The sequence below is a fragment of the Balearica regulorum genome, chromosome 7 (genome assembly GCF_011004875.1).
Source record: "Balearica regulorum gibbericeps isolate bBalReg1 chromosome 7, bBalReg1.pri, whole genome shotgun sequence".
NCBI classification, from domain to species: domain Eukaryota; kingdom Metazoa; phylum Chordata; class Aves; order Gruiformes; family Gruidae; genus Balearica; species Balearica regulorum.
Window position 1 is genome coordinate 41,364,464 of NC_046190.1, and position 23,697 is coordinate 41,388,160.

Genomic DNA, 23,697 nt, shown 5'->3' on the forward strand with positions numbered 1-23,697 from the left:
GTGAAGAATGCAGTGACACCTTTGGTATGGGCTAATGGGGTCCCGGGTAGATCCAGAAGAGCGGAACCCCTAAGAATTATCCTTAAACCTGGAACAAATCCGGTAAGACAAAAACAATACCCATTGAAGACAGAGGCCAAAAAGGGATTAAAAAGGTTAACACTCAACTTTATGGGTTGCTCATATATAATGCGAAACAGAATTTAACACCCCAGTCTTACTCGTTAAAAAGCCAGGGGGTGGGGAATATAGATTAGTGCAGGATTTACGAACTGTGAACCAAATAGTGCAGGACATTCACCCAGTGGTTGCAAACCCCTATACATTAACTCAAGTGAAAAATGATCAGGTTTGGTTTACCATACTGGACGTAAAGGATGCTTTCTTCTGTCTGCCCTTGGCAGTAGGAAGTCAGAAGCTGTTTGCTTTTAAATGGGAAAATCCTGAAACAGGCAGAAAAACACAATTAACTTGGACTGTGTTACCTCAAGGATTTAAGAATAGCCCCACTAGCTTTGGGAACCAGCTGGCCCAAGAACTCGAAACATGGACTCCTCCATCTCAGACGGGGACTTTCTTACACTATGTGGACGATGTACTAGTAGCTACAACTACGAAGGAGGACTGTGCCCAATGGACAGTGAGCTTGTTAAATCATCTAGGACTGAGTGGGTACAAAGTTTCCCAGCAAAAGGCCCAAGTGATTCAGCAACAAGTCACTTACCTCGGATTTGAGATCTCGGGAGGACAAAGAGAACTCGGTAAAGGTCGAAAAGAAGCTATTTGCCGCACACCATTGCCGGGAACAGCGAAAGAACTTAGGACCTTTTTAGGTATGACAGGATGGTGCAGATTATGGATATATAATTATGGACTCTTAGTAAAACCGTTGTATCAATTACTAAAAGATAATCAGTTAAAGTTGACCTGGACGGGAGAAGCAAAAAGAGCCTTTGAACAACTGAAAACAGAACTGATGAGAGCACCGGCTTTAGGTCTTCCTGATGTGTCTAAACCCTTCTGGCTATTTTCTCATGAGAGGCAAGGAATAGCCTTAGGGGTGCTGGCTCAGCAACTAGGCCCTTATAAAAGAGCAGTAGCTTACTTTTCTAAGCAATTGGATGAAGTAAGCAAAGGGTGGCCTGGATGTCTACGAGCAGTAGCTGCAGTTATCCTGAATGTACAGGAAGCACGCAAATTTACAATGGGCCAGAAAATTACAGTAATGGTGTCTCATACAGTTTCAGCCGTGTTAGAACAAAAAGGAGGACACTGGCTTTCCCCCTCTAGATTTCTGAAATACCAAGCAATACTAGTGGAACAAGATGATATAACTATAGTCACCACTAACATTGTGAACCCAGCTTCTTTCCTTAGCGGGGAAATCTTGGAGCCGGTGGTCCATGACTGTTTAAAAACGATGGAAGCGGTATATTCCAGTCGCCCCGATCTAAAAGAGGAGCCGCTCCACGATGCCGAGGACTCCTGGTATACAGACGGAAGCAGCTTTGTGAAACACGGAGAACGCCAAGCGGGATATGCTGTGACCACTACCCAAAAGGTAATAGAAGCAAAATCATTACCTGCAGGGACATCAGCACAAAAGGCTGAGATCATTGCCCTAACCCGAGCGTTAGAGCTGGCAAGAGGGAAGAAGATTAATATCTGGACAGACTCAAAGTATGCCTTTGGAGTTGTACATGCCCATGGTGCTATCTGGAAGGAAAGAGGACTTCTCACTGCTCCAGGAAAATATATTAAACATGCAAAAGAAATTCTAAAGTTACTAGAAGCCGTAAATCTTCCAGAAAAAGTAGCTATTATGCATTGTAAAGGGCACCAAAAAGGTAACACCGACCAAGAGATTGGCAATAAATTGGCAGACTCAGAGGCTAGAAAGGCAGCAGAAAAGGGTAAAGTGATGGCAGCCTTCATTCCAGATGGTAAACTTCAAATTCCAAATTCTGATTTGGAGCCAGATAAGTATTCCAAAGAAGATAAAAAAATAATCAATGATTTAGAAGGTAACAAAGGAAAAGATGGATGGTTTTATGTTCCAGATGGACGAATAATAGTACCCTCTAATTTGTTATGGAAATTAGTTTTAGATGAACATAAGAAAACACATTGGGGTACAGATGCTTTATATAAACAATTAAACCAGAAACTAGTAAGTCGAAATCTGTACACCACTGTGAAACAAGTAACCCAAAGGTGTGAAATTTGTCTAAAGAATAACCCGAATACCTCAAACAAGATTCAGATGGGTGTAATAGGAAAAGGTAATAGTCCGGGGCAACATTGGCAAATAGACTTTTCCGAACTCCCCAGAAAAGGGGGATACAGATATTTGTTGGTGTTAACAGATACCTTCTCAGGCTGGCCAGAGGCATTTCCCTGTAGAACCAACAAGGCTAGAGAGGTAACAAAAACGTTACTAAATGAAGTGATACCACGATTTGGGGTACCCGCAACAATATCCTCAGATAGAGGTACTCACTTTTGTGCAAAAGTAGTAACAAAAATCAGTAAAATCTTAGGAATAGATTGGCAATTACACACCCCTCACAGACCACAAGCTAGTGGCCAAGTGGAAAAAATGAACCATTTGATCAAACAACAACTAGCTAAGATTTGTCAAGAAACAAACTTGCAGTGGAATCAAGCCCTCCCATTAGCCCTACTAAGAATTCGGACAAAACCGAGATCTAAAGAAAATATGAGCCCCTTTGAAATTTTGTATGGGAGGCCATATCAATTGCAATATTCAGGGGAAGATCTTACCCAACTTGGTGAAGGATACCTGTAGCAGTACCTAATTAGTTTACAGAGACAGTTAAATATAATCCAACAAACTGTTCTAGCAACACGAGTTAGAGGATTAGATCAACCCATACATCCTTTTAAACCCGGAGACTGGGTTTATGTTAAGAATTTCACAGGTAAACCATTGGAAGAGAAGTGGAATGGACCGTTTCAAGTGCTGTTAACAACCTTCACTGCAATCAAGATCAAAGAGCAGCCCGCGTGGATTCATTATTCAAGGATCAAGAAGGCCCCTGCATCATGGACTGTGGAACCACAATCACCCCTTAAGATAAAAATAAAGAGGACATTATGATCAATTGGACACTACTCGTGATAATAACAGTCCTGAGCCATGTCAATCAGGTAGAAGGATGGAATCAAAATCTACACTTCTCTCTAGTCCAAAACATCACCCAAATCTTACATAAGAATGATTGTTGGATCTGCACCCAGATGCCTAAATATTCTGGCCACGGAATATCCTTAATAGGAGTTCCACTTCCATCTAATGTCCCCTGGACAAATCCGGTTTATTGGGCCAACACCACCCTTAGAAAAGATTCCCAGTCCAAATGGAACAAGGAATGGAAGGTAGACGTGATAGCGAATTATACCTCGAGTAATAGCTGTTTGGTAAGTTCAGGAAAGGGCACCTTTATAGGAGAATATTTAAAATGTAACAAGTCCATTTCCTTCAATATGACATTGATTGATCCTGCTTTTCAAAGACTGAACTATACTGGACTCCCGGTCCCATTAGGAACGGGATGGTATTGGCTATGTGGTACACTGGCTTTGAAGAGATTGCCCCTAGGATGGAAAGGAGCTTGTACTCTTGGGGCTTTAGTTCCTAACATTACTATCGTTGACAAACGATACCCACAGGATGAAAGAATAACAACTTCCCTCAGAAGGATAAAGAAAACTCATAATGCTATAGCGGATAGGTTTACTAAGTTCCATAGTTTTGTAAGGTGGTTTCTCCCATGGCTAGGGGTAAGTGAACTAGAAAAAACTATAGTGAACATTTCGGCGGTACTAGAAAACACTGACAACAAAACCATTGATGCAATACAGGCCTTGCAAACTGAAATAACTAGTCTGTCGAAAGAAGTCATTCAAAACCGAATGGCCCTTGATTTCTTACTAGCTTCACAAGGTGGTGTTTGTGCAACCATAAATATAAGCTGTTGTATGTACATAGACCAAAGCGGTAGAATCTCCACAGATTTAGACAAAATCCACAGACAAAGCGAGGTATTGCATAAAATAACTAAAGATGGTACCTCATGGGGTTTTGAAGGCATTTGGCACAAGTTAACTTCCTGGCTACCTAATTTGACTGGCTGGCTCCGGCAGCTATTTCTTTTTGGCCTGCTTATAGGACTGATGACAATCCTGACTTGTATATTAATACAATGTGCATTTTGGTAGTAGCAGGCGAACTTCAGGAGAATATGAAGAACTGGACACGAAATAAGACATGCAGTAGAGTCAGGGAAATACTTTAAGAGAACACTGCAAAAAACCAATGTGTTGTAGGCCTTCTTGCGAAAGAATTTGCAACTTTAATGAAAGGGGGGGGGGAATGAATAAGGGAAACTAATTAGCGTAGAACAATTTTACAACAGAATATATAACTTGGCCACACTTGAGTTAGGCCCCACAAACTCAGGCTTCGCCTGTCTCATGCTCCAGTAGGAAAGGAAACTATTAGTAAAATAGTTGGAATGTTGAAACAGGATAAGAGGAGCCGTAAATTAGGGAACAGTCCTTGGGTATGAACTAGAAAAAGACCCAAAGTTTGAAGCACCCTGATAAAGGGGGCCCAATATGCCAACAAGCCATCCGACCATCAGGGCGGAGCGGATAACAAGGTTGCTGAGCTTGCAAAACAGAGATCATGAAGAAGAGGTCACCCAACTGTGTCCACTGAAGAAGAGGAGAAAGAGGAAGATTTGAGGAGGACGACCCCTGACGACCACCTGAGAAAGAAACTGCGCAGGCATATCAGGACATTAGCATATAGTCATGAGTTCCCGGAACAATAATGAATATGTATTAAATTTATCGGAAACCTGATGAATATGTAACTCTTTTGTAATATAAATCACGTACAATTTGTGCCTCGTCTAGACACTCGTTTGTGGAAATATCCTGGTGCGACTCCCAGCGCTGCAATAAAGGATACCTGCTTCATAGTCACATTGGCTATTGAGGGAATTTTTTAATCCAGCCCCTGCCCCGCTCAGGGATTCAGAACTGGGACAGGGCAGGTCAGTGCTGGGAGGGGTTAAAGGGATCTGGTTTGTACTGGGACAGTGACTCCTGATGAGAATTAGTGAGTGATCTCTCCCTGTCCTTATCTCGACCCATAAGCTTTTCGTTGTACTGTTTCTCCCCTGCCTAGTTAAGGGGGGGGCAGTGATAGAGCGGCTCGGGGGGGCACCTGGCCCCCAGCCAGGGTCAACCCACCACACCTGCTCTCAGCCCCTGCCTCTCCCTTCCTCTCTCCCCTTCCTTTTCCCTCTCACCCTTTCCCCTCCGTCCCTCGGTCCTGCTCCCTGGCCCATGTCTCTCTCACTCCTCTTCTCTCTCTCTGCGCCCCCGTCCCGCTCCCTGGCCCTGCCTGTGTCGGCCCGTCCCTCTGGCCTCCTCCCGGCCCTTCTTCTTCTCTCTCCGTCCCTCTGGCCTGCTGCCTAGCACTAGTTTTCTTCCCGCACCCAGCTCTGCCCTTCCCCTCCAGCTCTTTCCCGCTCTCTCCCTCTGCCGCCTCCTCACCACCATTTCTCCTCCCTCCACTCCCTGCCCCTTGTTCCCACCGTCCCTCTGTCCATCTCTGGGCCTGCGGGGCCCGGGCCGGGCCGGGGGACAGTGTCCCCGCAGGGTCAGACCGCAAGCAGGAGCACCCCGCCGCATGCTGGGAGCTGTAGGCCTGGGGCATGGGGAGGCCTGGTGGCCATGTTGTTCCCAGGGCATGCTGGGAGCTGTAGGCCTGGGGCACAGGGCTGCCCGGCGGCCATGTTGGTCTGGCCAGGCGCAGTCTCTGCTCCAGCTGCGGCCTAGCTGAGCTGAGGGCTGGGGCTCTCCCGTGAGGCCAGCCAGGCCCTTGGGCACGTGTGGGGGTGTCTCCTGCCTGCTGGCTGCCTGGGAGTGGCGGGGGGGAGCTCCAGGCTGGAGCTGGCTCTGGGCGGGTATGTGGTGGGTTGACCCTGGCTGTAGGCCAGGTGCCCACTGGAGCCACTGTATCGCTCCCCTCCTTAACTAGACAGGGGAGAAAAACTATAACAAAAGGCTTGTGGGTCGAGATAAGGACAGGGAGAGACCACTCGCTAATTATCGTCATGAGCAAAAGAGACCGAAAGTAGAGAGAAAATTTACTATTTTACTACATTCCCAAGCAAAACAGGGTAGAGGAATGAGACATAAAGTCTAGTCTTAAAACACCTCCCTCCACCCCTCCCATCTTCCCGGGCTTAAATTCCCCCCCTCAGCAGCACAGGGGGAGGGGGAATGGGGGTTACAGTCAGTTGACGGCATGTTGTTTCTGCTGCTTCTTCATCCACAGGGGGAGGACTCCTCCAACATGGAGTCCCTCTCATGGGACACAGTCCTCCACCAACTTCTCCAGCATGAGTCCTTCCCACGGGCTACAGTCCTTCACAAACTTCTCCAGCGTGGGTCTCTCCCACGGGGTGCAGACCTTCAGGAGCAGACTGCTGCAGCGTGGGTCCCCCACGGGGTCACAAGTCCTGCCAGCAAACCTGCTCTGGCGTGGGCTCCTCTCTCCATGGGTCCACAGGTCCTGCCAGCAGCTTGCTCCAGCGCGGGCTTCCCACGGGGCTACTGCCTCCTTCAGGTGCCTCCACCTGCTCCGGCGTGGGGTCCTCCACGGGCTGCAGGTGGAATCTCTACACCCCCTCATCCTTCCGCCATGGGCTGCAGGGGGACAGCCTGCTTCACCATGGTCTTCACCACGGGCTGCAGGGGGATCTCTGCTCCGGCGCCTGGAGCACCTCCTGCCCCTCCTTCTGCACTGACCTTGGTGTCTGCAGAGTTTCTTACATCTTCTCACTCCTCTCTCCGGCTACAAAAGCTCCCTCTAACTTGTATTTTCCCTTCTTAACTATGTTCTCACAGAGGCGCTGATTGGCTCAGCCCTGGCCAGTTGTGGCTCCGTCTTGGAGCCGGCTGGCATTGGCTCTCTCAGACACAGGGGAAGCTTCTGGCAGCTTCTCGCAGAAGCCACCCCTGTAGCCCCCCCCCCACTAACAAAACCTTGCCACGCAAACCCAATACAAGCTGATACATCATCATCATCTAATGCTTTTCTCCTGGTGAGCAGAGCCCACCCTAACTTCCCTGCCAACTTCCGGCATGCCTCTGAGGCATCGCATGAAGGCAGGCTTCTTAAAGCCAATTCAGTGACCCTCAGGGTTACTTCTTAACCCCTTGCCAGCTATGGCCAATCTTCCAGGCTGGCTAGCTTGGCAAGCAACGCAGCTACCGACCCCCACTGCTCCATCTGGGGCCACCCTGGCACGCCACGTGCACGAGCAGCTCCATCTCAGCTCTCGCCTTCCCCTTTCGCCTTTCTCAACCGCGGCATGGCTGCTTGTGTATCCTGCCGACTACGCCACTTGTCAGATCCAGGCGGCCACACCGGACTGGCCTCTGCCAGTGGTGACACCGAGCCAGACCCAAGCAGGATCGGATACACAAACACCATGCACGCACAGATGATCAAAAGGCCTTTATTACATCCACGTCCCAGCGGGGGTTCCCCAGTAACCCATCCCTCTCTAACCGGTTATCGCCATCCAAGAACGTCCCGTTGTCATTTCACTGAGATGAGCCGTGTGTTTCCGGTGAAATGGTAACAGTGGAGCAAAACGCCTTTGAACGGACCACCAAAACTCTGCACGCAGCTGTCAATAGGTTTCCTTATGAGAACTTGCCAAACCAGGTTGTAATAGTGCAAAACAAGATTTATTTGCAGAAAGACTTCCCAAGGTGCCCAGGCCATGGCTAGTAGACAAGCCACTGAGCCAATCCTCTTTCCACCAGAGTTCTGTTCACTGACACCACCTAAAGGGAGGGGAACAAGAGAAAGAAAAAAAAAAAGGAGAAAGGTGAACAAGCCACGAGAAAGAAACATCAGCAAGTTCCTAATCGCCAATCACACATCTGCATAACCAGAAACTCTCACAGTGTTGAAAAAATCGGTATGTCAACATACGCACCTTGTCTCCCATCAAGTTCCACAGCTGGATCAGTGGCAGACCTGTTGCGTTGTCATAATTTGTGACCTGGAAAGACAGAAAAACATTAGTTTGCAGGCATCAGCCTGCAGCAATTCATTCAGGTCATGAGTGTGAGCAATTCTCCGCAATTCTCTGGTCCGAGCCAGGGAGGACGCAAGGCTAGCACCAGTCACTGCATCTCAGGTCCTCAAAACATCAGCTTAGGTGGAGGCTGGAGGAAAGGTAGCTACTGCTACCAGGCAGCTGGGACAGCCTGCTGGCAAGTTGCCTCTAGTCACTCCAATCCATGCCCTTCCTAGAATTCGTGACACCTTTGAGCACTGCCTTAAAGCAAAGGAAGCTCTGAGATTGAGCATCACAAATGCCATCAGCTTCCCACTCGTCCCAATTCCACTGACGGGGATGGCTACAGCCACGAGTAGAAGCACTTCAAAAGAGGGAAGCGCCTCTCCCTTGAGATCAGGCACGACATGCAGAAGCCTTGGGGACACTGCCAGAAGCCTTACTTCTCCCTCTGGCCAGCCAGAGGCCAGGTCCCAGACGTCAGTGTTGCAAAGACAGCTGAGACTGGCAAAGCAGTGCAGACCCAGGCAAATACTTCTCCGCTGGACAACAGGCCACTTTGTGCTCTGTAAAGCCATTCAGGAGCCCTGCCTCCCGGCCCACATCAGCAACAAGAGGGAATACTCAACCCTTCCCAGCCACAGCGTCCGGAGCGGTGCCCATGCTCCACAAGGAAGTTCTCAGCACCCAGATTGCTCCACAAGAACCCTGCCCAGCAGCCGGCCTGACAAGCTCGGCCCTTCTTTTGGATTTGAACACACACACGGTGGGCTAGGGGGATAACACAGAGGATAACAGCAGCAGTCAAATCAGCAACAAGGCTTCTGCAGACAGCTCTCAGGTACCTGCGCCACTAGGACTGCGCCTTCGGTCATCTCAACAACAGCGGCGTCAGCTTTGGCGGAAAAGTGATCCTCGCCTGTGGAAAGAAGAGAGCAGGCGAAAACAAATGAGAGAGAGAGAGTCACGGGCTTTAAAGGCCAGAAGGGACTATTCAGCTCATCTCGTCGCACCTCCCACATCAGTTAGGCCAGAGAATAATCCTCACCTCCCCTTGCTGTGGGCACTTGCTGAACCCAGTCTATTAAGCTGGAGGTCACACAAGGAGTATGCCTGCTGTGTTGCCAAAGGGAAAGGGCAAAGTGCTTTCGAAAGCCACCAGCTAAGTGAACATGAACATCGGTGGCTGATGAATTAGCAGGCTTGCAAGACAGAAACGTAGACTTCTGCGGTACCTTTGAGCTGCCATGAGTACTTTGATCCTGAATAAACTAAGCTCAGGGGCTTCGGGACTTTACGGACCCCGCACAGAGCGCAGGACTCTCACGGGGAGCTCAAAAGCATTTCTACCGCAGGCTGGCTGGCACCTGAACAGTGCCAAACACCCTCTTTGCAAGCACCGGCAGCTCCAGTCTCTCAGCCTGCACAGCTGACGTGGGTACCATTGCTAACTCCACACCTGTAAATGCAGCAGGAAACCCTTGTCTCCCGGGCAATACAGTTACAATCGACTGGGCAGAAGGGTTGTCATTTTGGAGGACAGTTGCTTCTTTCCTGCCAAATTCCTGCAAAATACAGCTTCTCCTTCGTGCTCCCCACCCCGAGACCATCTCCAGCAGCAAGTGAACAACTCCTGACAAGCCCACAAATCCTGAACGAGGTCGATCTCCTCAGGGAACGTGCAAAACACTGACTTCTGCTAGCAGCAGCTTAAACCCTGCCATCCCTCTAGTCTTGGCAGGGCCTGTACCTCCTGCAGTGCTGCCAGCCACAAACCCAGGGCTGAAACCTGGCCTGACCCTGAGCTCCTACAGCCACCCCTCCCGCACCCAGAAGGGCAGCTTTTGAGACACCAGCACAGCCTGCATCTCTAACATCACCAGAAAGAAGGGGGGGCAGTGCGGGCAGGGGCAATAAAAAAAGCAACCCAGAAAGCATCTCTAGGCAGTGACTGACTGGCATTCTGCCAGGGCTTGGAGGCTAGTCTTTTGAACACAGAACCAGACACCTCCGTCATTTGCGTAGGGAAATGCCAGGTATTTGGCTAGCAGATTAAAAACGAAGTTGACATGTACAGCTACTCTGTGACAGAAGGCGGCAGCGTAGGTACAGCTACTTCACCTCTACCCTGCCAGTCCTGCCAACTTGCTGCTTAGGAGAGTCATTCCTTCTCTCCTCCAGGCACAAAAAAGCCTGGCCATTTATCCTCTTTCCCCTGGAGCCGAACAGGTTATGCCACGCTAGCACATTTACAAGAAGAAAATACAATTTCTCGCTCTAGTCCCATCAGAGGCTGAGCTTGCAAGAGGAGGGAGAAGGCTGAGACAGAGTCCTTGCTTGTACACAGTTGGCATCCATGGAAACCTGCAGGAGCACCACCGACGGTACGTCTCGAGAGTCCCATTACCTGGAAGCGGTACCACGTTGTCCAGTAAAACCTCCGCTCCTTGGAAAGGCAGTGATAAGAAATCAGACCTTAAAGAAAAGAGAATCGATCCCATCGTAAGAACGTGCCTTTAAGTTACTCCTGTATTCTTGAAGGTGACATTGATTAATCAATTGCTCTAACAGATATTCAGTTGAAAATTAATGACAGTCAAAAAAAAAAAAAAAAAACACCAAAAAACCAGACTATCCCCCCAGCAATCTAAGCAGCAGCAGCAATAAATTGTCTGATTAGCATGCCAAGTTGGACTGGGCTCCAAGCAAAACCCACCTCCCTAATGGAGGCTGTACTGCTTTTCTCCCACCTCTGGGGCACAATCAAGTCTTTCCTGGGCTCGTGTAAGAAAACCCTCATCCAGTATGGCTCTCCCAGCCCATGGGGCTGGGGCATAGAGAATCTGCCTCTTAGTCCTACCTCATCAATTAACTACACTCTGGGGCCCCTCCTGAAGGCCTCCTTTTGCTCAGCTTCCACGCTGAGGTGGGACAATTTGCAATTGCCTCTCCCCTCCCCTTCAAAAAAGCCTTGCAAGAGCTTGCTGTGCTCCCAAGGGCTCCACACCCGCTGCTGAGACAAACCTTGCTACCATTTCCCGCTTCAGCTCTGGAAAATCCTATAAGCAATTCAAACCATACGGACGCCTCTGATGAAGATTCAAGCCAGAGAAGAGCAGTTAGAGACCTGATTTGCCTGAGCGTGTCGATCTTCACTTTGTCGTACCCTCCGTAGTCCACGTATCTGAGCTCCACTTCACCGGTCTCTTCCAAGTAGCTGATGACTTGAGCCCGTAACCATGCCCCACCCAGGCCCGGAGCCGCGCAGATAATACCAACTGCAAAACAGAAGAGCTCCGTTGAAGTGGCTTCCCAGAAATCAGCACTTCAGGCTGATTCCTAGTGCTGCACAGTTCTCTACTGAGAATCAACAGCATTTCTTCTCATGCTGCTGCCATCTCCCTTCCACGCTCCCCAGCCCTCCATCAGACAAGCCTGCCGCTGGGACACCGGCGAGCTGGCTTGTACTCTCAAGTCTCTGCCTGCCACTACCATGCTCTTCTAGCCAGGTATCCAGTTCCCTTCCAGCCTTTGCTCACTAACAGTGGGCTCTGTCTCCGAAAAGGAAAGGAAGCACTAAGAACCCCTCCCCCTCCTTCCTTGTGATGCACCCTCCACTTTACACCATGTGCAGACAGGGACCCCATGGAGACTTGGGAGGAGTCCCACGCTTTGTCAGCAAAAATCCTCCAGGGGCCAAGTTGGTTAGAAATCCCCCGAGGCGGACTGGATCTCATTCTGAAGTTCAACATGCAGCCAAGTGGCTGGGGAGGGGGGTACTCCAGGCAGGAGGGGGATAGGGAAGAGTAGAGCAACATCTCTGCTCTGGCAGCAGCTGGGCAAGCAACTCTCTGAACTGTCACATTCTCATCCACTGGGAAACTTCCCAAGCCGAACTCGGGGGCATCAGGCTTTCGCATGACACTAGAACTTTCTCAGCTGAACCGTTTGCGAGCAAGCAAGTTACTTGCCTTCTACTGGAGTTGGCAGGGTCGGAATTGCAGCTTGAGAGTAGCAGGCGTACATCTGCTGGTCAAGGCTACGCAGGGCGTGGAAAGTGGGGTGTGTATACTGCTGTAGAAACATGTGTCCAGCATCGACTTGGTTTGACACAACCACTTCTACAGCAGCTCCATCTGGGAGGAAGAGCTGTCATGTGGAGGAAAGAAAGTCTCATTAGCGTGCATTGCAACACAAGCTTCCTTCACAGCAGATCCATGTTCCGCCAGCAAGTCCTGAGGCTTGCAGCCACGAGTGGAAAAAGCCCTTGCACTCTGGCATTTCACTTGCAAAGGCTGCTTGGGATCAGGAGCAGAAAGCTATTCCCGAAGCAGGAGTGGAAGACCAGGGAGATCAATCTGATCCGTAACAGTTACGCAAGCTGGAGAACGGAGAGCCGCACAAAACCAAACTGGTTTTCAGGGCATCTCTGAACCAGCCACGTGGATCTAGCACGCTCCGCGAGCAGTGACCAACAACAACAGCCTTCCAGCCGGACATCAGCCTAGCCGGCAAGCTGGGACTTACCCAGGCAGTCATAAGGAGCGAATGAAGTGTCAACGGTGTTGGTGGAGGTAGAGCGTGGATGTTGGTGAGACACAGCTCTGTGAACTTCTGGCCAATCAGGCTCAGGACTTCTTCTACTTGTTGTGCGGAGCCTGGAAGACAAAAATCCCAAAGGAAGTCTGGGATCCCAGATCCCACAGATCCCACAAATCCCACAGATATGCTGAGGACACCCCCACCACTAATCTAACATCTTTCACAGGCAAGACTGCTGTATTTCCTGATGCATGCCCCAGCTCCTTCTTTAAGCCTGAAGAGATCCTGCAAAAGGCATTGCTTAAACTACAGCAGCTGAAGATGTTAAAAAGCATTCTCACCTCGAGAATAGAGGGTTCACGTGCCAAGGCACAGGCGACTTGGCAGATACCTCTGCTGTAACAGCACTGAGCAGAAAAGTTTTCTAAAGCACGAGACTCACAAAGCCACAAAATCTGTTTCAATTCCTTGCCCATCGATGCCCCCAAGCTACATAGTAGAGCACAAATCAAGAGGCATTCCACTTACCTTCGATGTGACAGACGTGGGAGTCACGGAAATAAGGGAGGCTTGAGACAAAAACTGTGGCACCAGACGCTTCCCTCAGGTAGTTCAGAAATCTTCCTTTTCTCCCGATCAAGCGGCCAACTAAAGCCTTTGTGAAAGAGTCGAGAAACCAACAGTTAGGAAGAGGAACAGAGATCAAACAACACTCTTCTCGGTGGCTTATTTCAGCCACATTCCCAGTTCCTGTAGTGTCCGGCCAGACGGGATAAGAAAGGCAATGCTGGACCAGGGCAGACTTCAGCGGCTCTGGGATAAGGTCAGGTAGATAGAGATCCGTAAGCACAGCTCCTTTTCATAGATTCATCTTCACATCTTGGGAGCTAAATGCTTAAATCCTCTCCGTTTAGTGGTTGTGGATCTCCCTGGGATGGCACGGAGCCGGTACCAGACTGGAAGAACCAGAAGATGGCTATGTCGGGCAGGGCAGGGCAGGAGGTGTGAGCAGCCCAGCGGTGCTTACCTTGGGGACCTCTATTTCCCAGATAGTGAAGTCGGACTTGCAGGAGCCTCCTTCTGGATGAGCGTGCTGGTGCGTCACGGCCTTCCTCATGGCACAGTCACTGTCCACAAAATCCATGCCTTTGACAGGCAAACCTACAGGACATGCAGACGTGTTAGCATTCCGACAACCCACACAGTCCAGCTACCAGACACAAGGCCAGGAAAATGCAGCATTTCCTAGAGAGCTTACATGGAGCTCTTCCTAGGCATTCAGTTGGGATGTTCCTGTATCAGGGTCTCCAGTATTTCAGAAAGGGTCAAGTCCTGTCCCACATGACCTACCAAAGGTTTCCTTTCATACCTGAAGAAAAACCTGCACGCCTCTAGGAACTCAACAGAGGCCTGAGTTCAGCAGGAGTCCTTCAAAATAGCAACACCTTACACAGCAGCAGAGACAGGACACTAAGTCAAAGTTACCAGCTGAAGGAGACCTATGCTGACATCAACCCTGGGCTCCTCCTGCTGCTGCTGCTGCTGCTGCTGCAGCGAGGTATTTTGCCTTTTCCCCATGGCTTCAAGAGGGCTTTTCAGAGGGAGTTCAGCATGCGGGGAGGGGGGCACGGGACATGCAAGCTCTTCCTCTGCTCTTTGCACTGACATGACATTCCGGCCCCAACAGGGGTTGCGCAGTGACCTGAATGCCAGCTGTGCAAACTACTAGCTGCAGCAGGGGCTTGCCTCTTGCCCACATTTCTCCGATGCTTGAAGAAAGCAGGTGCCAGAGCTGAGCCATGTTTTGTTTCCAAACCATCAGCTGATACCAGGAATCCTCCCACTTGGCAAGGGGGCAAACTCAAACACCTTCCTCCTGGTCAGAGCCCAGACACAGTGCAGTCAGTGTAACGCAAGGCTGATCCTTCCTCCCTCCAGATGAACCAGCGGAAGCAGGAAGAGCCTCACTTGCTTCCAAGTAGTCAGACCATCCAGCGCAAGACCAAAGAGAAAAAGAAACCCAACAGCTGCTTCCCATTTGCCACATCCTCACTAGGTGCACAGCACAGATGCCTAGAAAGGCAAAGGCAAAGAGGGCAGCTGTTTGCCATAGACTTCCTGGACAAGGATGAGGATTGAAGTCTCACAGCCTGGGGGCGAAGGTCAGCTCTAGGACCTCTTAGCCAACATGGCCCCATCATCAGCTTGACCCGCTGTAGCCCCTCTCCCTACCCTTCAGCTCAGTGCAGAGCTCGCAGCCCTTCTCATCCCCAGGCTCCACAACACACTCTCGTAGTACCCTCTTGGCACACCAGCATTCACAACAAGGCAAAACCATGTTCTTCCTAGGGTTGCTCTCACCAGTGAAAATGCTCGGTGCGTTTCGTCCTTCATTGCTGGCAAACTCAATCCCCATGTCTTGCAGCAAGCAGCTTGGTTCCAACTGCTTGTAGCAATTACCAAAGACATCCCCTCGTTAGGGGCTGTTGGCGCCACAGGCTCTTCTAAAGGATTTTAACATCCATCTCCAAGGTCAGACGGGTTAACTAACAGTTGTATTCTCAGGCAGCGTTGTATTCTGCCAGGCGCACGCCATCCAGGATGTAGAAGGCAAAAGCAACACAGAGACAGATGGAGGAACTCCTCGAACCGAACGTTGATCCCTCTAGGGATTTCTTGGCGTGCACCTACCCTTCCAAAGCACAAGGCTTCCGGGGAAGTGGTCTGCAACCAACTCATTTGATCACAGTTCCTCAGAGCACTTCCCTGCTTCATCCAGCAGCACCTCAGAAACCTGCTGCCTTCCAGCTTCCTTTCAGCAGCAGCCCGTCAGCACAGAGAGGAACCCAGTGCTTCCTAGAGGCTGCCTGAACTGAAGCAGAAACCACTTGGATGAGCACGTCTCAAACCAGCAAGGTGTTCAACAGCCTGGCCTCCATCCAGACACGGCCCACTTCACCGGGCTACTCAAGCACACGCTCAGCTTTAGACAAGAATTAACTTTGTGCCGAAAGGGGACCAGCCTGTTCGCCCCTTGGCAACAGACCCTGAAGATCACCCAGCTAACTACGGGGTCCTACGGAGATGGGAATTCTGAGAGCAAATGCATACCCACCTGCTGCACACTCATCTGGCTTGGCAGTAGAGCTTGAATCCTCTACCAGGCTCACCGCAGCACTGCCGTGACACTCCGAGGTCAGGGGGAGAGAAAGACAAGCAGGGCCACTGCTTCCATCCTCAGATCCCCTTGGTTCCGGCTTTGCACTGTCGTCTGCAACGGTGCTGGGCTGCAGTGTCCTTACAGACGGGTCTGGATGGTCCTCTGAGAGATCTGGCCGCTCCTGAGTTTGACAGGGAGGAGAGGGCGTCGTCGACCCTGCTGACGGCAGGGAGGTCGAGGTTTCATTCTCTGGGTGTTCCTTTTCCTCGAAGGCTGCCTCTCTCGTCGGAACGCCTGCTTCTTCCTTTGGTGGTGATTCCTTCTCTGGCACTTCTTGCCGCTGCTCTTCTTCAGCAGCTACTCCTTCTTGGTTGTCAGAAGAGCTTGCCTGCTTTTTTCTGTGGGAATAGATCCACCAGCAGCCAAGAAGGGCCAGCGCCCCAGGGATGGCATATGGGATGACTTTGCGGAAGTATGAAGGCATTTTCCAGAGCCTCAGCAATTCTCTCTAGAAGGAGCAACAGAAAGCATGTGAAAAGAGTCACAGGCAAGGGAAGAGGAAGGCTGAAGTTTCATCAAGGTCTTGAGGTATTTCCATTCGCATGAACAGGCTGCTTTTCCAGCCGCTCTTTACATTCACAGCTCTGCTCTACCAGCAGACCACAGACCAAGATCCTTGCCTTAAGACTAGGGAGAGCTGGACATTTCTCACCGTTAGACTCATGGATTTCACATGACCTCACCTTTACACTTCCAGCCATTTCACCACCTCTCTCCTGCCTCAGCCTTGCAGGTCAGGACTACACACAGGACAGCAGCCAGCACTGCGAGTTTCTCCAGCGCCAGGCTGGGTTCACAACACAGCTGGACCACAAGCCTTCCAAGACACAGACATGAGACACTGCAGGTCTCCCCAGTTCTCTGCTCGAAAGGCAGCATCACTTTTCATGAGAGTTTTATAGGGTGACAACACACCCTTCCAGCTCTCAAACAGAACTCACGGAAGGTGAAGTGCTTTGCACTCGCTCCAGATTTTCAGGGCTTTCAAGAAGGTGTGTTCGGGGGGCAAGCTGCTGTGAGTCTCTGCAGGAAGAGACACAAGGACCTGCTGCTGACCTGTGGCTCCCGTCAGCAGCAGAGCCCTCTGGCTCTCCAGCCCACACTTTCCCACCTTGTATGCAGGAGTTCTCTCTCAGCTTTCGGCCGCTACTTGAACGGCTGCCTGTGCCCTGCTCCTTCTCTGTCTCCCTTCCTACCCCATCAGTGAAGGGTGAGCTTCCTGTCAGTCTAGGCTGAGCCCAACGCCTCGGGCTACACTGTCACCCCCCTACTCACCTATCCTAGGATAGGGTCACTAAGAAGAATTAGCAGCTAGGAACTCTACCTATAGCCATGGCCAGCCTCTAAAGGAGTAAGAGCTCAGCCTAGAGCTCTCAAGGTCTGGACCAGCCTATACTTTGATCCTGTATCTACCTACTGCGTGATCTGTCCCGAAAGTCAAATCATAGTTACCTTTGAGAGAAGATGGAAGTTGAGGAGAAGTGGGCAGTAAACCCAGAGAAATGGTTGGAAAACAGTAGGCGTGCAAGGAGCGAGGGAAGGAGCCGAGTTATCCCAAAGGACAGCTCAGCCCAACTGGCTTTCGCTGGCCCGCTTTTCAGCTTATAAAGCCCTGGTCCGGTGAGGTCACAATCGCCGGGCGGGTGCCACATCACTGCCCCTTTGTGACACGGGGCTGCACGGGGACGTGTCCCCTCAAGGCCACCCAGCTGCCAGGGCCCAGGCACCTGCCACAGCCATCAGCCGCTGCGCTTCCCCACCGCTGCTGGCCAAGGGCTCTTTATCCGCCAGCAGAGCTCCCACCTCTTCCCTGTGCCGCACCAGCCGGATGAATAAAAACCTGCCCAGGGCTGTAAGCGTGCCTGTTCACTGCTTTGGCTGGAACACTCCGCATGCTGAGGCTTCTGTGCCACTCTTCCCAGGTACAGGACCCTGTCCGTGAGACTCGTGGAGCAAAGCACCTGCTCTCTTAGAGGTTCATTTCCAATGAATTTGTCCTGCCCCTGAGATACAGCCCTGTGCGGACTCTGAACTAGCGCTACCAAAGAAACACCTTCAGCAATGGTGCTGGGTTGACCTCGTCTGGCTGCCACGTCCCCACCCAGCTGCTCTCTCACCTTGGGGCCCCAAAAAATGTTTGTGGGCGGCTTTTCCGCATCTTCACATTTTCTCATCCCTCCAGGGTCTCTTAGCTTTCTCTTTGCCACAGCTTTGCCAGATTCCCCCTCGGGGTGGCTGGACTGGCAGTTTTGCTCCTGCCCCGCTTGGCTGCCCCAGTTTTGGGCTGCTTGTTATTGCTGCCCCACGTCAGCTGGTGGGTTTGGCCCCTGCCCTGCTCAGGGATCCAGACCTGGGACAGGGCAGGTCTGTGCTGGGAGGGGTTAAAGGGATCTAGTTTGTACTGGGACAGTGGCAAATCTGTGCTGGGGGAGTTATGGGGATCCACTTTGTCCTGGAAGGGGGCCCAGGATGTAGTTGGAGGGGTTCGTAGAATCAGAGAATCAGCGAATGGTTTGGCTTGGAAGGGACCTCAAAGATCATGTAGTTCCATCTGCACGGGGAGCGATAAAAGCCACGAGGCCCCCCCCACTGCCCAAGGGACAGCACGGAGTCAGCGGGACAGCAGGCAGCCACGGCAGTATGTATGGGGCACTTGGCCTGCTTGCCGCCCGCCTTGGCCAATCTGGGCAGCACCCGGCAGGAGACGCGGCCCGGCGGCAGCGGCAAGCGGGTCAGAACGACCCGGGGCTGCCTCTGTAGAGCCTCCTGCACCAGTGGGGCCATGCAGGGTTGAATAAGGGAAACTAATTAGCGTAGAACAATTTTAGAACAGAAGATATAACCTGGCAACACTTAAGTCAGGCCCCACAAACTCAGGCTTCACCTGTCTCGTGCTCCAGTAAAAAAGAAAACAATTAGTAAAATATCTGGAATGTAGAAACAGGGTAAGAGAAGCCATAAATTAGGGAACAGTCCTTGGGTATGAACTAGAAAAAGACCCAAAGTTTGAAGCACCCTGATAAAGGGGGCCCAATATGCCAACAAGCCATCCGACCATCTGTGCAGGACGGATAACGAGGTTGCTGAGCTTGCAAAACAGAGATCATGAAGAAGAGGTCACCCAACTGTGTCCACTGAAGAAGAGGAGAAAGAGGAAGATTTGAGGAGGACGACCCCTGATGACCACCTGAGAAAGAAACTGCGCAGGTGTATCAGGACATTAGCATATAGTCATGAGTTCCCGGAACAATAATGACTATGTATTAAATTTATCGGAAACCTGATGAATATGTAACTCTTTTGTAATATAAATCACGTACAATTTGTGCCTCGTCGAGATGCACGTTTGTGGAAATATCCCGGTGCGACTCCCAGCGCTGCAATAAAGGATACCTGCTTCATAGTCACATTGGCTATTGAGGGAATTTTTTTTTGATTCAGGAGTTAAAATGTACCAATACATTGATGATATATTGGTGGGGGGGTTCCCATGCCACTGCAGTGGGACAAACCCAAAAGAAAATAATTACTCACCTGGAAAGTTGAGAACTTCAGGTTCCGGCAGAAAAGGTACAACTCCCCTCCGCTGAGGTGAAGGTCTTGGGCAGATGGTGGAAAGGAGGAGCCGTGTGTATTCCCCCGAAACCTTGGCCACCTGACAACAGAGAGAAATCCCAGAAAACAAAAAGGAGCTGCAACATACCCTAGGCTTGCTGGTATGCTGCAGGAAGCATAGTCCGGATTTCTGTGTCATAGCTCGTCCCCTGTACGATCTAACGTGCAAAAGAGCTTCCTGGGATTGGACCCCTCTTCATGAGGAAGCCCCAGAATTCCTGGGTTTTGAAGCAGGGGCATATCAAGCTTTGGGCCCAGCACACCCGACAGATCCGCTCCAGATGGAATGGGGTTTTGCCCTTCCTGGGGCATCTCTAGACGTGTGGCAGCGTGGAACGGAGGGTTTCATTCAGGCAGCTTCAAAGGTGCAGAAAAGCGATACTGGGTCTGGGGGAAAGGCCTCTTTGTGGTCAGTCGAGCCTTGCAGGAGGCTGCAAGAATGCTAGGGTGACAATCCCTCCCCCTGTGAGGGCCCTTGAATGCCCTGAGGCCTGTACTGGCAGCACCCCAGCCCTGTGGGAGTCGCACCAGGAACCGGTTAGAAGTGGTATGCCCAGCTGGAGCCTTCCAGTCACACACAGAGCAAGGGGGGGAGGGAGCGCCCAAGCTGCTCCAAAACCAGGAAAAATCACCCACTCCCTCAGGGGAGGAAACCCCTCCTTCCTGCAGAAAGGCAGCCCCTGCCTTTGAATCCCACCTGACAAATCCCTGGCTGGTTCAGTGACGCCTCTTGGAGGAGGGAGGGGAAACTAGGGAAGTACGGAGCAGTGGCTCTACACGTTGATTCCGGGGAGCACGTTGTACCAGAAGGAGAAGGGAGCGCTCAGCTGGGGGAACTGATGGCAGTTTGGGGTGTGGTCATGAGAGAGACAGGCCGGATGGAGCCCGTACACATCTACAGTGATCCTTGTGCCGTACCAAGGGGTGCACCGAGTGGCTCTCCTTTTGGGAGCAACATCCGTGGGAAGTAAAGCAAAGGGAAAAGGGGGAGGAGATATGAAACGTGGCCAAGGGAAAACCCCTATTGGTGGGGTGGGTAGCCGCCCAGCAAGGGGGGGATCACCCAGCCACGTTCTGAACACTCAGGTGGACTCATTCACCCGCCTCCAAACTGAAAATGTCCAGCCCCTGCTTGCAGCCGAAATGTGCCAGCACCCAAAGGGGTGTCTGGCCTGAAAGCTCCCTCAGCGGCCTTTTCACAGCCCCACTGACATTGGGGCTACGGGCTCCCCTATCTGCCACAGGGGTACAAAAAGCGCCTTCCGGCCTTGGCGCCCTGGACCAGTATCCAGCCACACTTTTCTTAATGCCCCCCAGGACGCCATGGGCCTTCTTGGCCACGAGGGCACACTGCTGGCTCCTGGAGCGCTTGTTGTCCACCAGGTCCTTCTCCGCAGCGCTGCTTCCCAGCAGGTCAAGCCCTAACCTGTCCTGGTGCCTGGGGTTGTTCCTCCCTGGGTGCAGGACCCTACACTTGCCCTTGTGGAATTTCATTTGGTTCCTCTCTGTCCAGCTCTCTTGGCTGTCCAGATCTCGCTGTCCAGCTCGTCTGGATGATGCCCAGGCCATGCGGGGCTTAGCTCCTGATGGTACCGCACCAGCATCTGCTGCAGCTGGGCAAGGGGGAGAGCGTGCAGGAGAAAGGAGATGGCACTTTGCTGTCGGTGCTCCTTCCACATCAGTTCTCACCTACCCCATACATATTATTCGGTACCTGCTCTCTTGCTTGATTTGATGGCACTTCCACCCAAAACATTGGTCATGTATTTGAACATTCCCCTGAAAACAGCTTCAGAAACGCTCTTAGCGGGATGTTTCAGTAGTCATCTATTGTCTGATGAGACGTCCCTGGTTTTTACAGTGGCTTCCCCTGGCAATTCTTCACCTTCTTGTTTTCTTTTTAACCTTCACTTGGAAAGATGGATTGGAAAGTACCATTATCCCATCTATTAATTGCTCTGCTTCTCCTTCCCCAGCGCTTCCTCTTCACCTTGACACAGTTACAACCCCCTCCTTTACGCCCTGAACCAGCCTAGCTAGACTCCAGACTTCTGTGCTTTGCTACCTCCAATTTAAGGCATTTTCAAAATTTGAATGAAAAGGATTTCTAGACTATTTTGAAGACTCATCTCCAGAGGTATGAAAAGAGTTTCACTGGAAGGGTATTTAGCTATGAAGGTATCCAAAGGCAGCGTACACTGCATAGAAATTGGCAAGCCTCAAAACCAGCTACCAGACATGGACCTGTCCCAACATAGACAAAATGCCTTGAGGAGCCCTCAGTCCGTTCCCTGGCAGCTCAGACCTTGGTGATCCTGGGAAATCCGAGGAAGCAGCCAACATCAGTATGGTCCCTATGAAGAGGGTGCTGCGGGCTCTGCAGAGACAGGGAGAGGTAAAGATCTGCAGTAGACAGCCCAAATGTCTCCTTTTATACCTAGTTCCAGAACTTGGAGAAAGATGATCTCTTCCTTTAACAGGCATCTTCCTATTTTAGTGCAGATTTAGTTTTAACTCCCACCATACACTTCTCTTAAAAAAGCTGTGTTTCCACAGACTCTTTTCTCAGTGTTTGCTCTTAAAAAGGGGAAAAAAAAAAAAAAAAAAAGAGAGAGAGACAAACTGTCAAGAACCATGAAAGGAAGCTTAGGACCCCTGCTTATTTCTCCACTCACAGAACCTCTCACTCACCTCACCTGTGCCGGTCCCCGTCAGCCGGTGGTTTTCAGGACACACACTGCTCCTGCCCCAGTGGCTGCTGGCTGAGACCCCCACTCACTCAGGCACCTGCACTCAGACCCCCCCTATTCACTCCACTAACAGCACTGGGAACCCCTGGTTGAGTCCAGTAGCTGGCACCCAGTCCACCCATGCCAGCCCCCCAGCAGCTGGCACATTGCCCTTCCAGGTCACATACACGCTTGAGAGAGTGTGAGATTACGCAGAGAGATCGTTAAGAAAAGATTTAATAACAAGATTGGAAAAGACATGACAGACATCATCTGTGTCTTCTACCAGTCACTTGTCTCTGCGGAGGCTCCGGTGTCATCAGATTGTCCGTCATCTGAAACCTCTTCCACAAGATTTGAGGGGACGAATCCTCTCGTGCCATCGGTCAGCTCTGCCACGTACCAATCGTCTTCATCCACATCTCCAAAGACGTAAACATATTGTCCAGCAACTAGAGGAAGCTCTAGTTCAGGCTGCTGATTGGGACCATCGAAAGGGTCATAGCTGTATCGAGCTATGAATGCTCGAAGCTCTGCTGGTTGTTTTCTCATGGCCTCCCAGAGGATGGTCTCCTTGTCTGCTGCCAGCTGAGCCTGGAGTGGCCTGGAATTGATGTGGTTGGAACTTTCTCTTCCCAGCCGTCCAAGTTCCTGATAGAGCTGCTGGCGTTGCTTGTTTAGCTTCCGATACTGACCATTCAGTTCAATCAGCTGGGCTTGGAAGAGTTGCAGGGTTTTGTTGTGTTCCCTGTATAGTTCCGTCTCAGCCCTCTGCAGACGCCTGCCTTCCTCTTCTTTCCTTTGGAGCGCTAACTTTGTCTCCTCCAGTTCCTTCCCCAGCTGTTGACTCCTTTCTGCCATTTCTCTCATGGCTTTCAGTTCACGCTCTGCCTCTTGCAGCTGGGTTTGAAGGGAGATGTTCGTTTGGATGGCAGAGTCTCGCTCGTCTGCTACTCGCGCCAGTTGCCCTTTCAGGTCAGCATTTTCAGCTTGAACCTGTTGTGTCCAACCCATCTGCCCCCAGAGGCGAGCATTTTCTTCAGCCAGTCGGCTGTTTGCATCTGTCACCTCCGTGAGCTGCAGCTGTAACTCCTCACAAGCCGGGCAGCGGGTGCTCACATCAGAGGAGCCCCCTTCATCTGCAGCCACTTGGGCATGAAGCTCCTCAGCCGCCTTGTGGGAGAAGTCATCCCGCCTGTCCCCTACCAGCAAAGCTCCGGCAGGCTCTCCCATGTCTCCATCCCTCTGCTGAGGAGACGATACCATGCAGAGTTCCTCAGCGGAGCTTTGGATGGGCAGTGGCTCACAACTACTGACCAGGCAATCGATGGTCACCTGCAGGTGCCTGGATTTTTCTGCCAGCTGCAAGGCAAGGGCAGCTAGCTGCGCATTTTTCTGCTGCAGCCTCTCTGCCTCCTTGCACGCTTCTGCAGAGCCTTCCCTTTTCAGGAGGCGG

At 51.2% G+C, this 23,697-nt stretch overlaps 1 protein-coding gene across 1 annotated transcript; it reads right to left on the reverse strand.

Moving 5' to 3' along the window:
* Positions 1-7,836: 7,836 nt before the first annotated feature.
* Positions 7,837-16,321, reverse strand: LOC142602576 (A-kinase anchor protein 1, mitochondrial-like). Its single transcript, XM_075757954.1, has 10 exons — positions 15,793-16,321; positions 13,705-13,838; positions 13,206-13,332; positions 12,663-12,793; positions 12,107-12,284; positions 11,263-11,413; positions 10,543-10,610; positions 8,981-9,054; positions 8,052-8,117; positions 7,837-7,896 (listed from the first exon to the last, which is right to left on the reverse strand). The coding sequence occupies exons 1-10, from the start codon at positions 16,319-16,321 to the stop codon at positions 7,837-7,839; spliced, it is 1,518 nt and encodes a 505-aa protein (XP_075614069.1).
* Between the last annotated feature and the right edge of the window lie 7,376 nt (positions 16,322-23,697).

Bases quoted from the DNA above. Each gene is read 5' to 3' on its own strand.
- LOC142602576 (XM_075757954.1), bottom strand. From the start codon at position 16,321: ATGCCTTCATACTTCCGCAAAGTCATCCCATATGCCATCCCTGGGGCG. The intron at 13,839-15,792 runs GTGGGTATGCAT...CATGTCCTGTAG, and splicing joins GCCAGATGAGTGTGCAGCAG to GTTTGCCTGTCAAAGGCATG. The intron at 9,055-10,542 runs GTAATGGGACTC...TTCTTTCCACAG, and splicing joins CAACGTGGTACCGCTTCCAG to GCGAGGATCACTTTTCCGCC.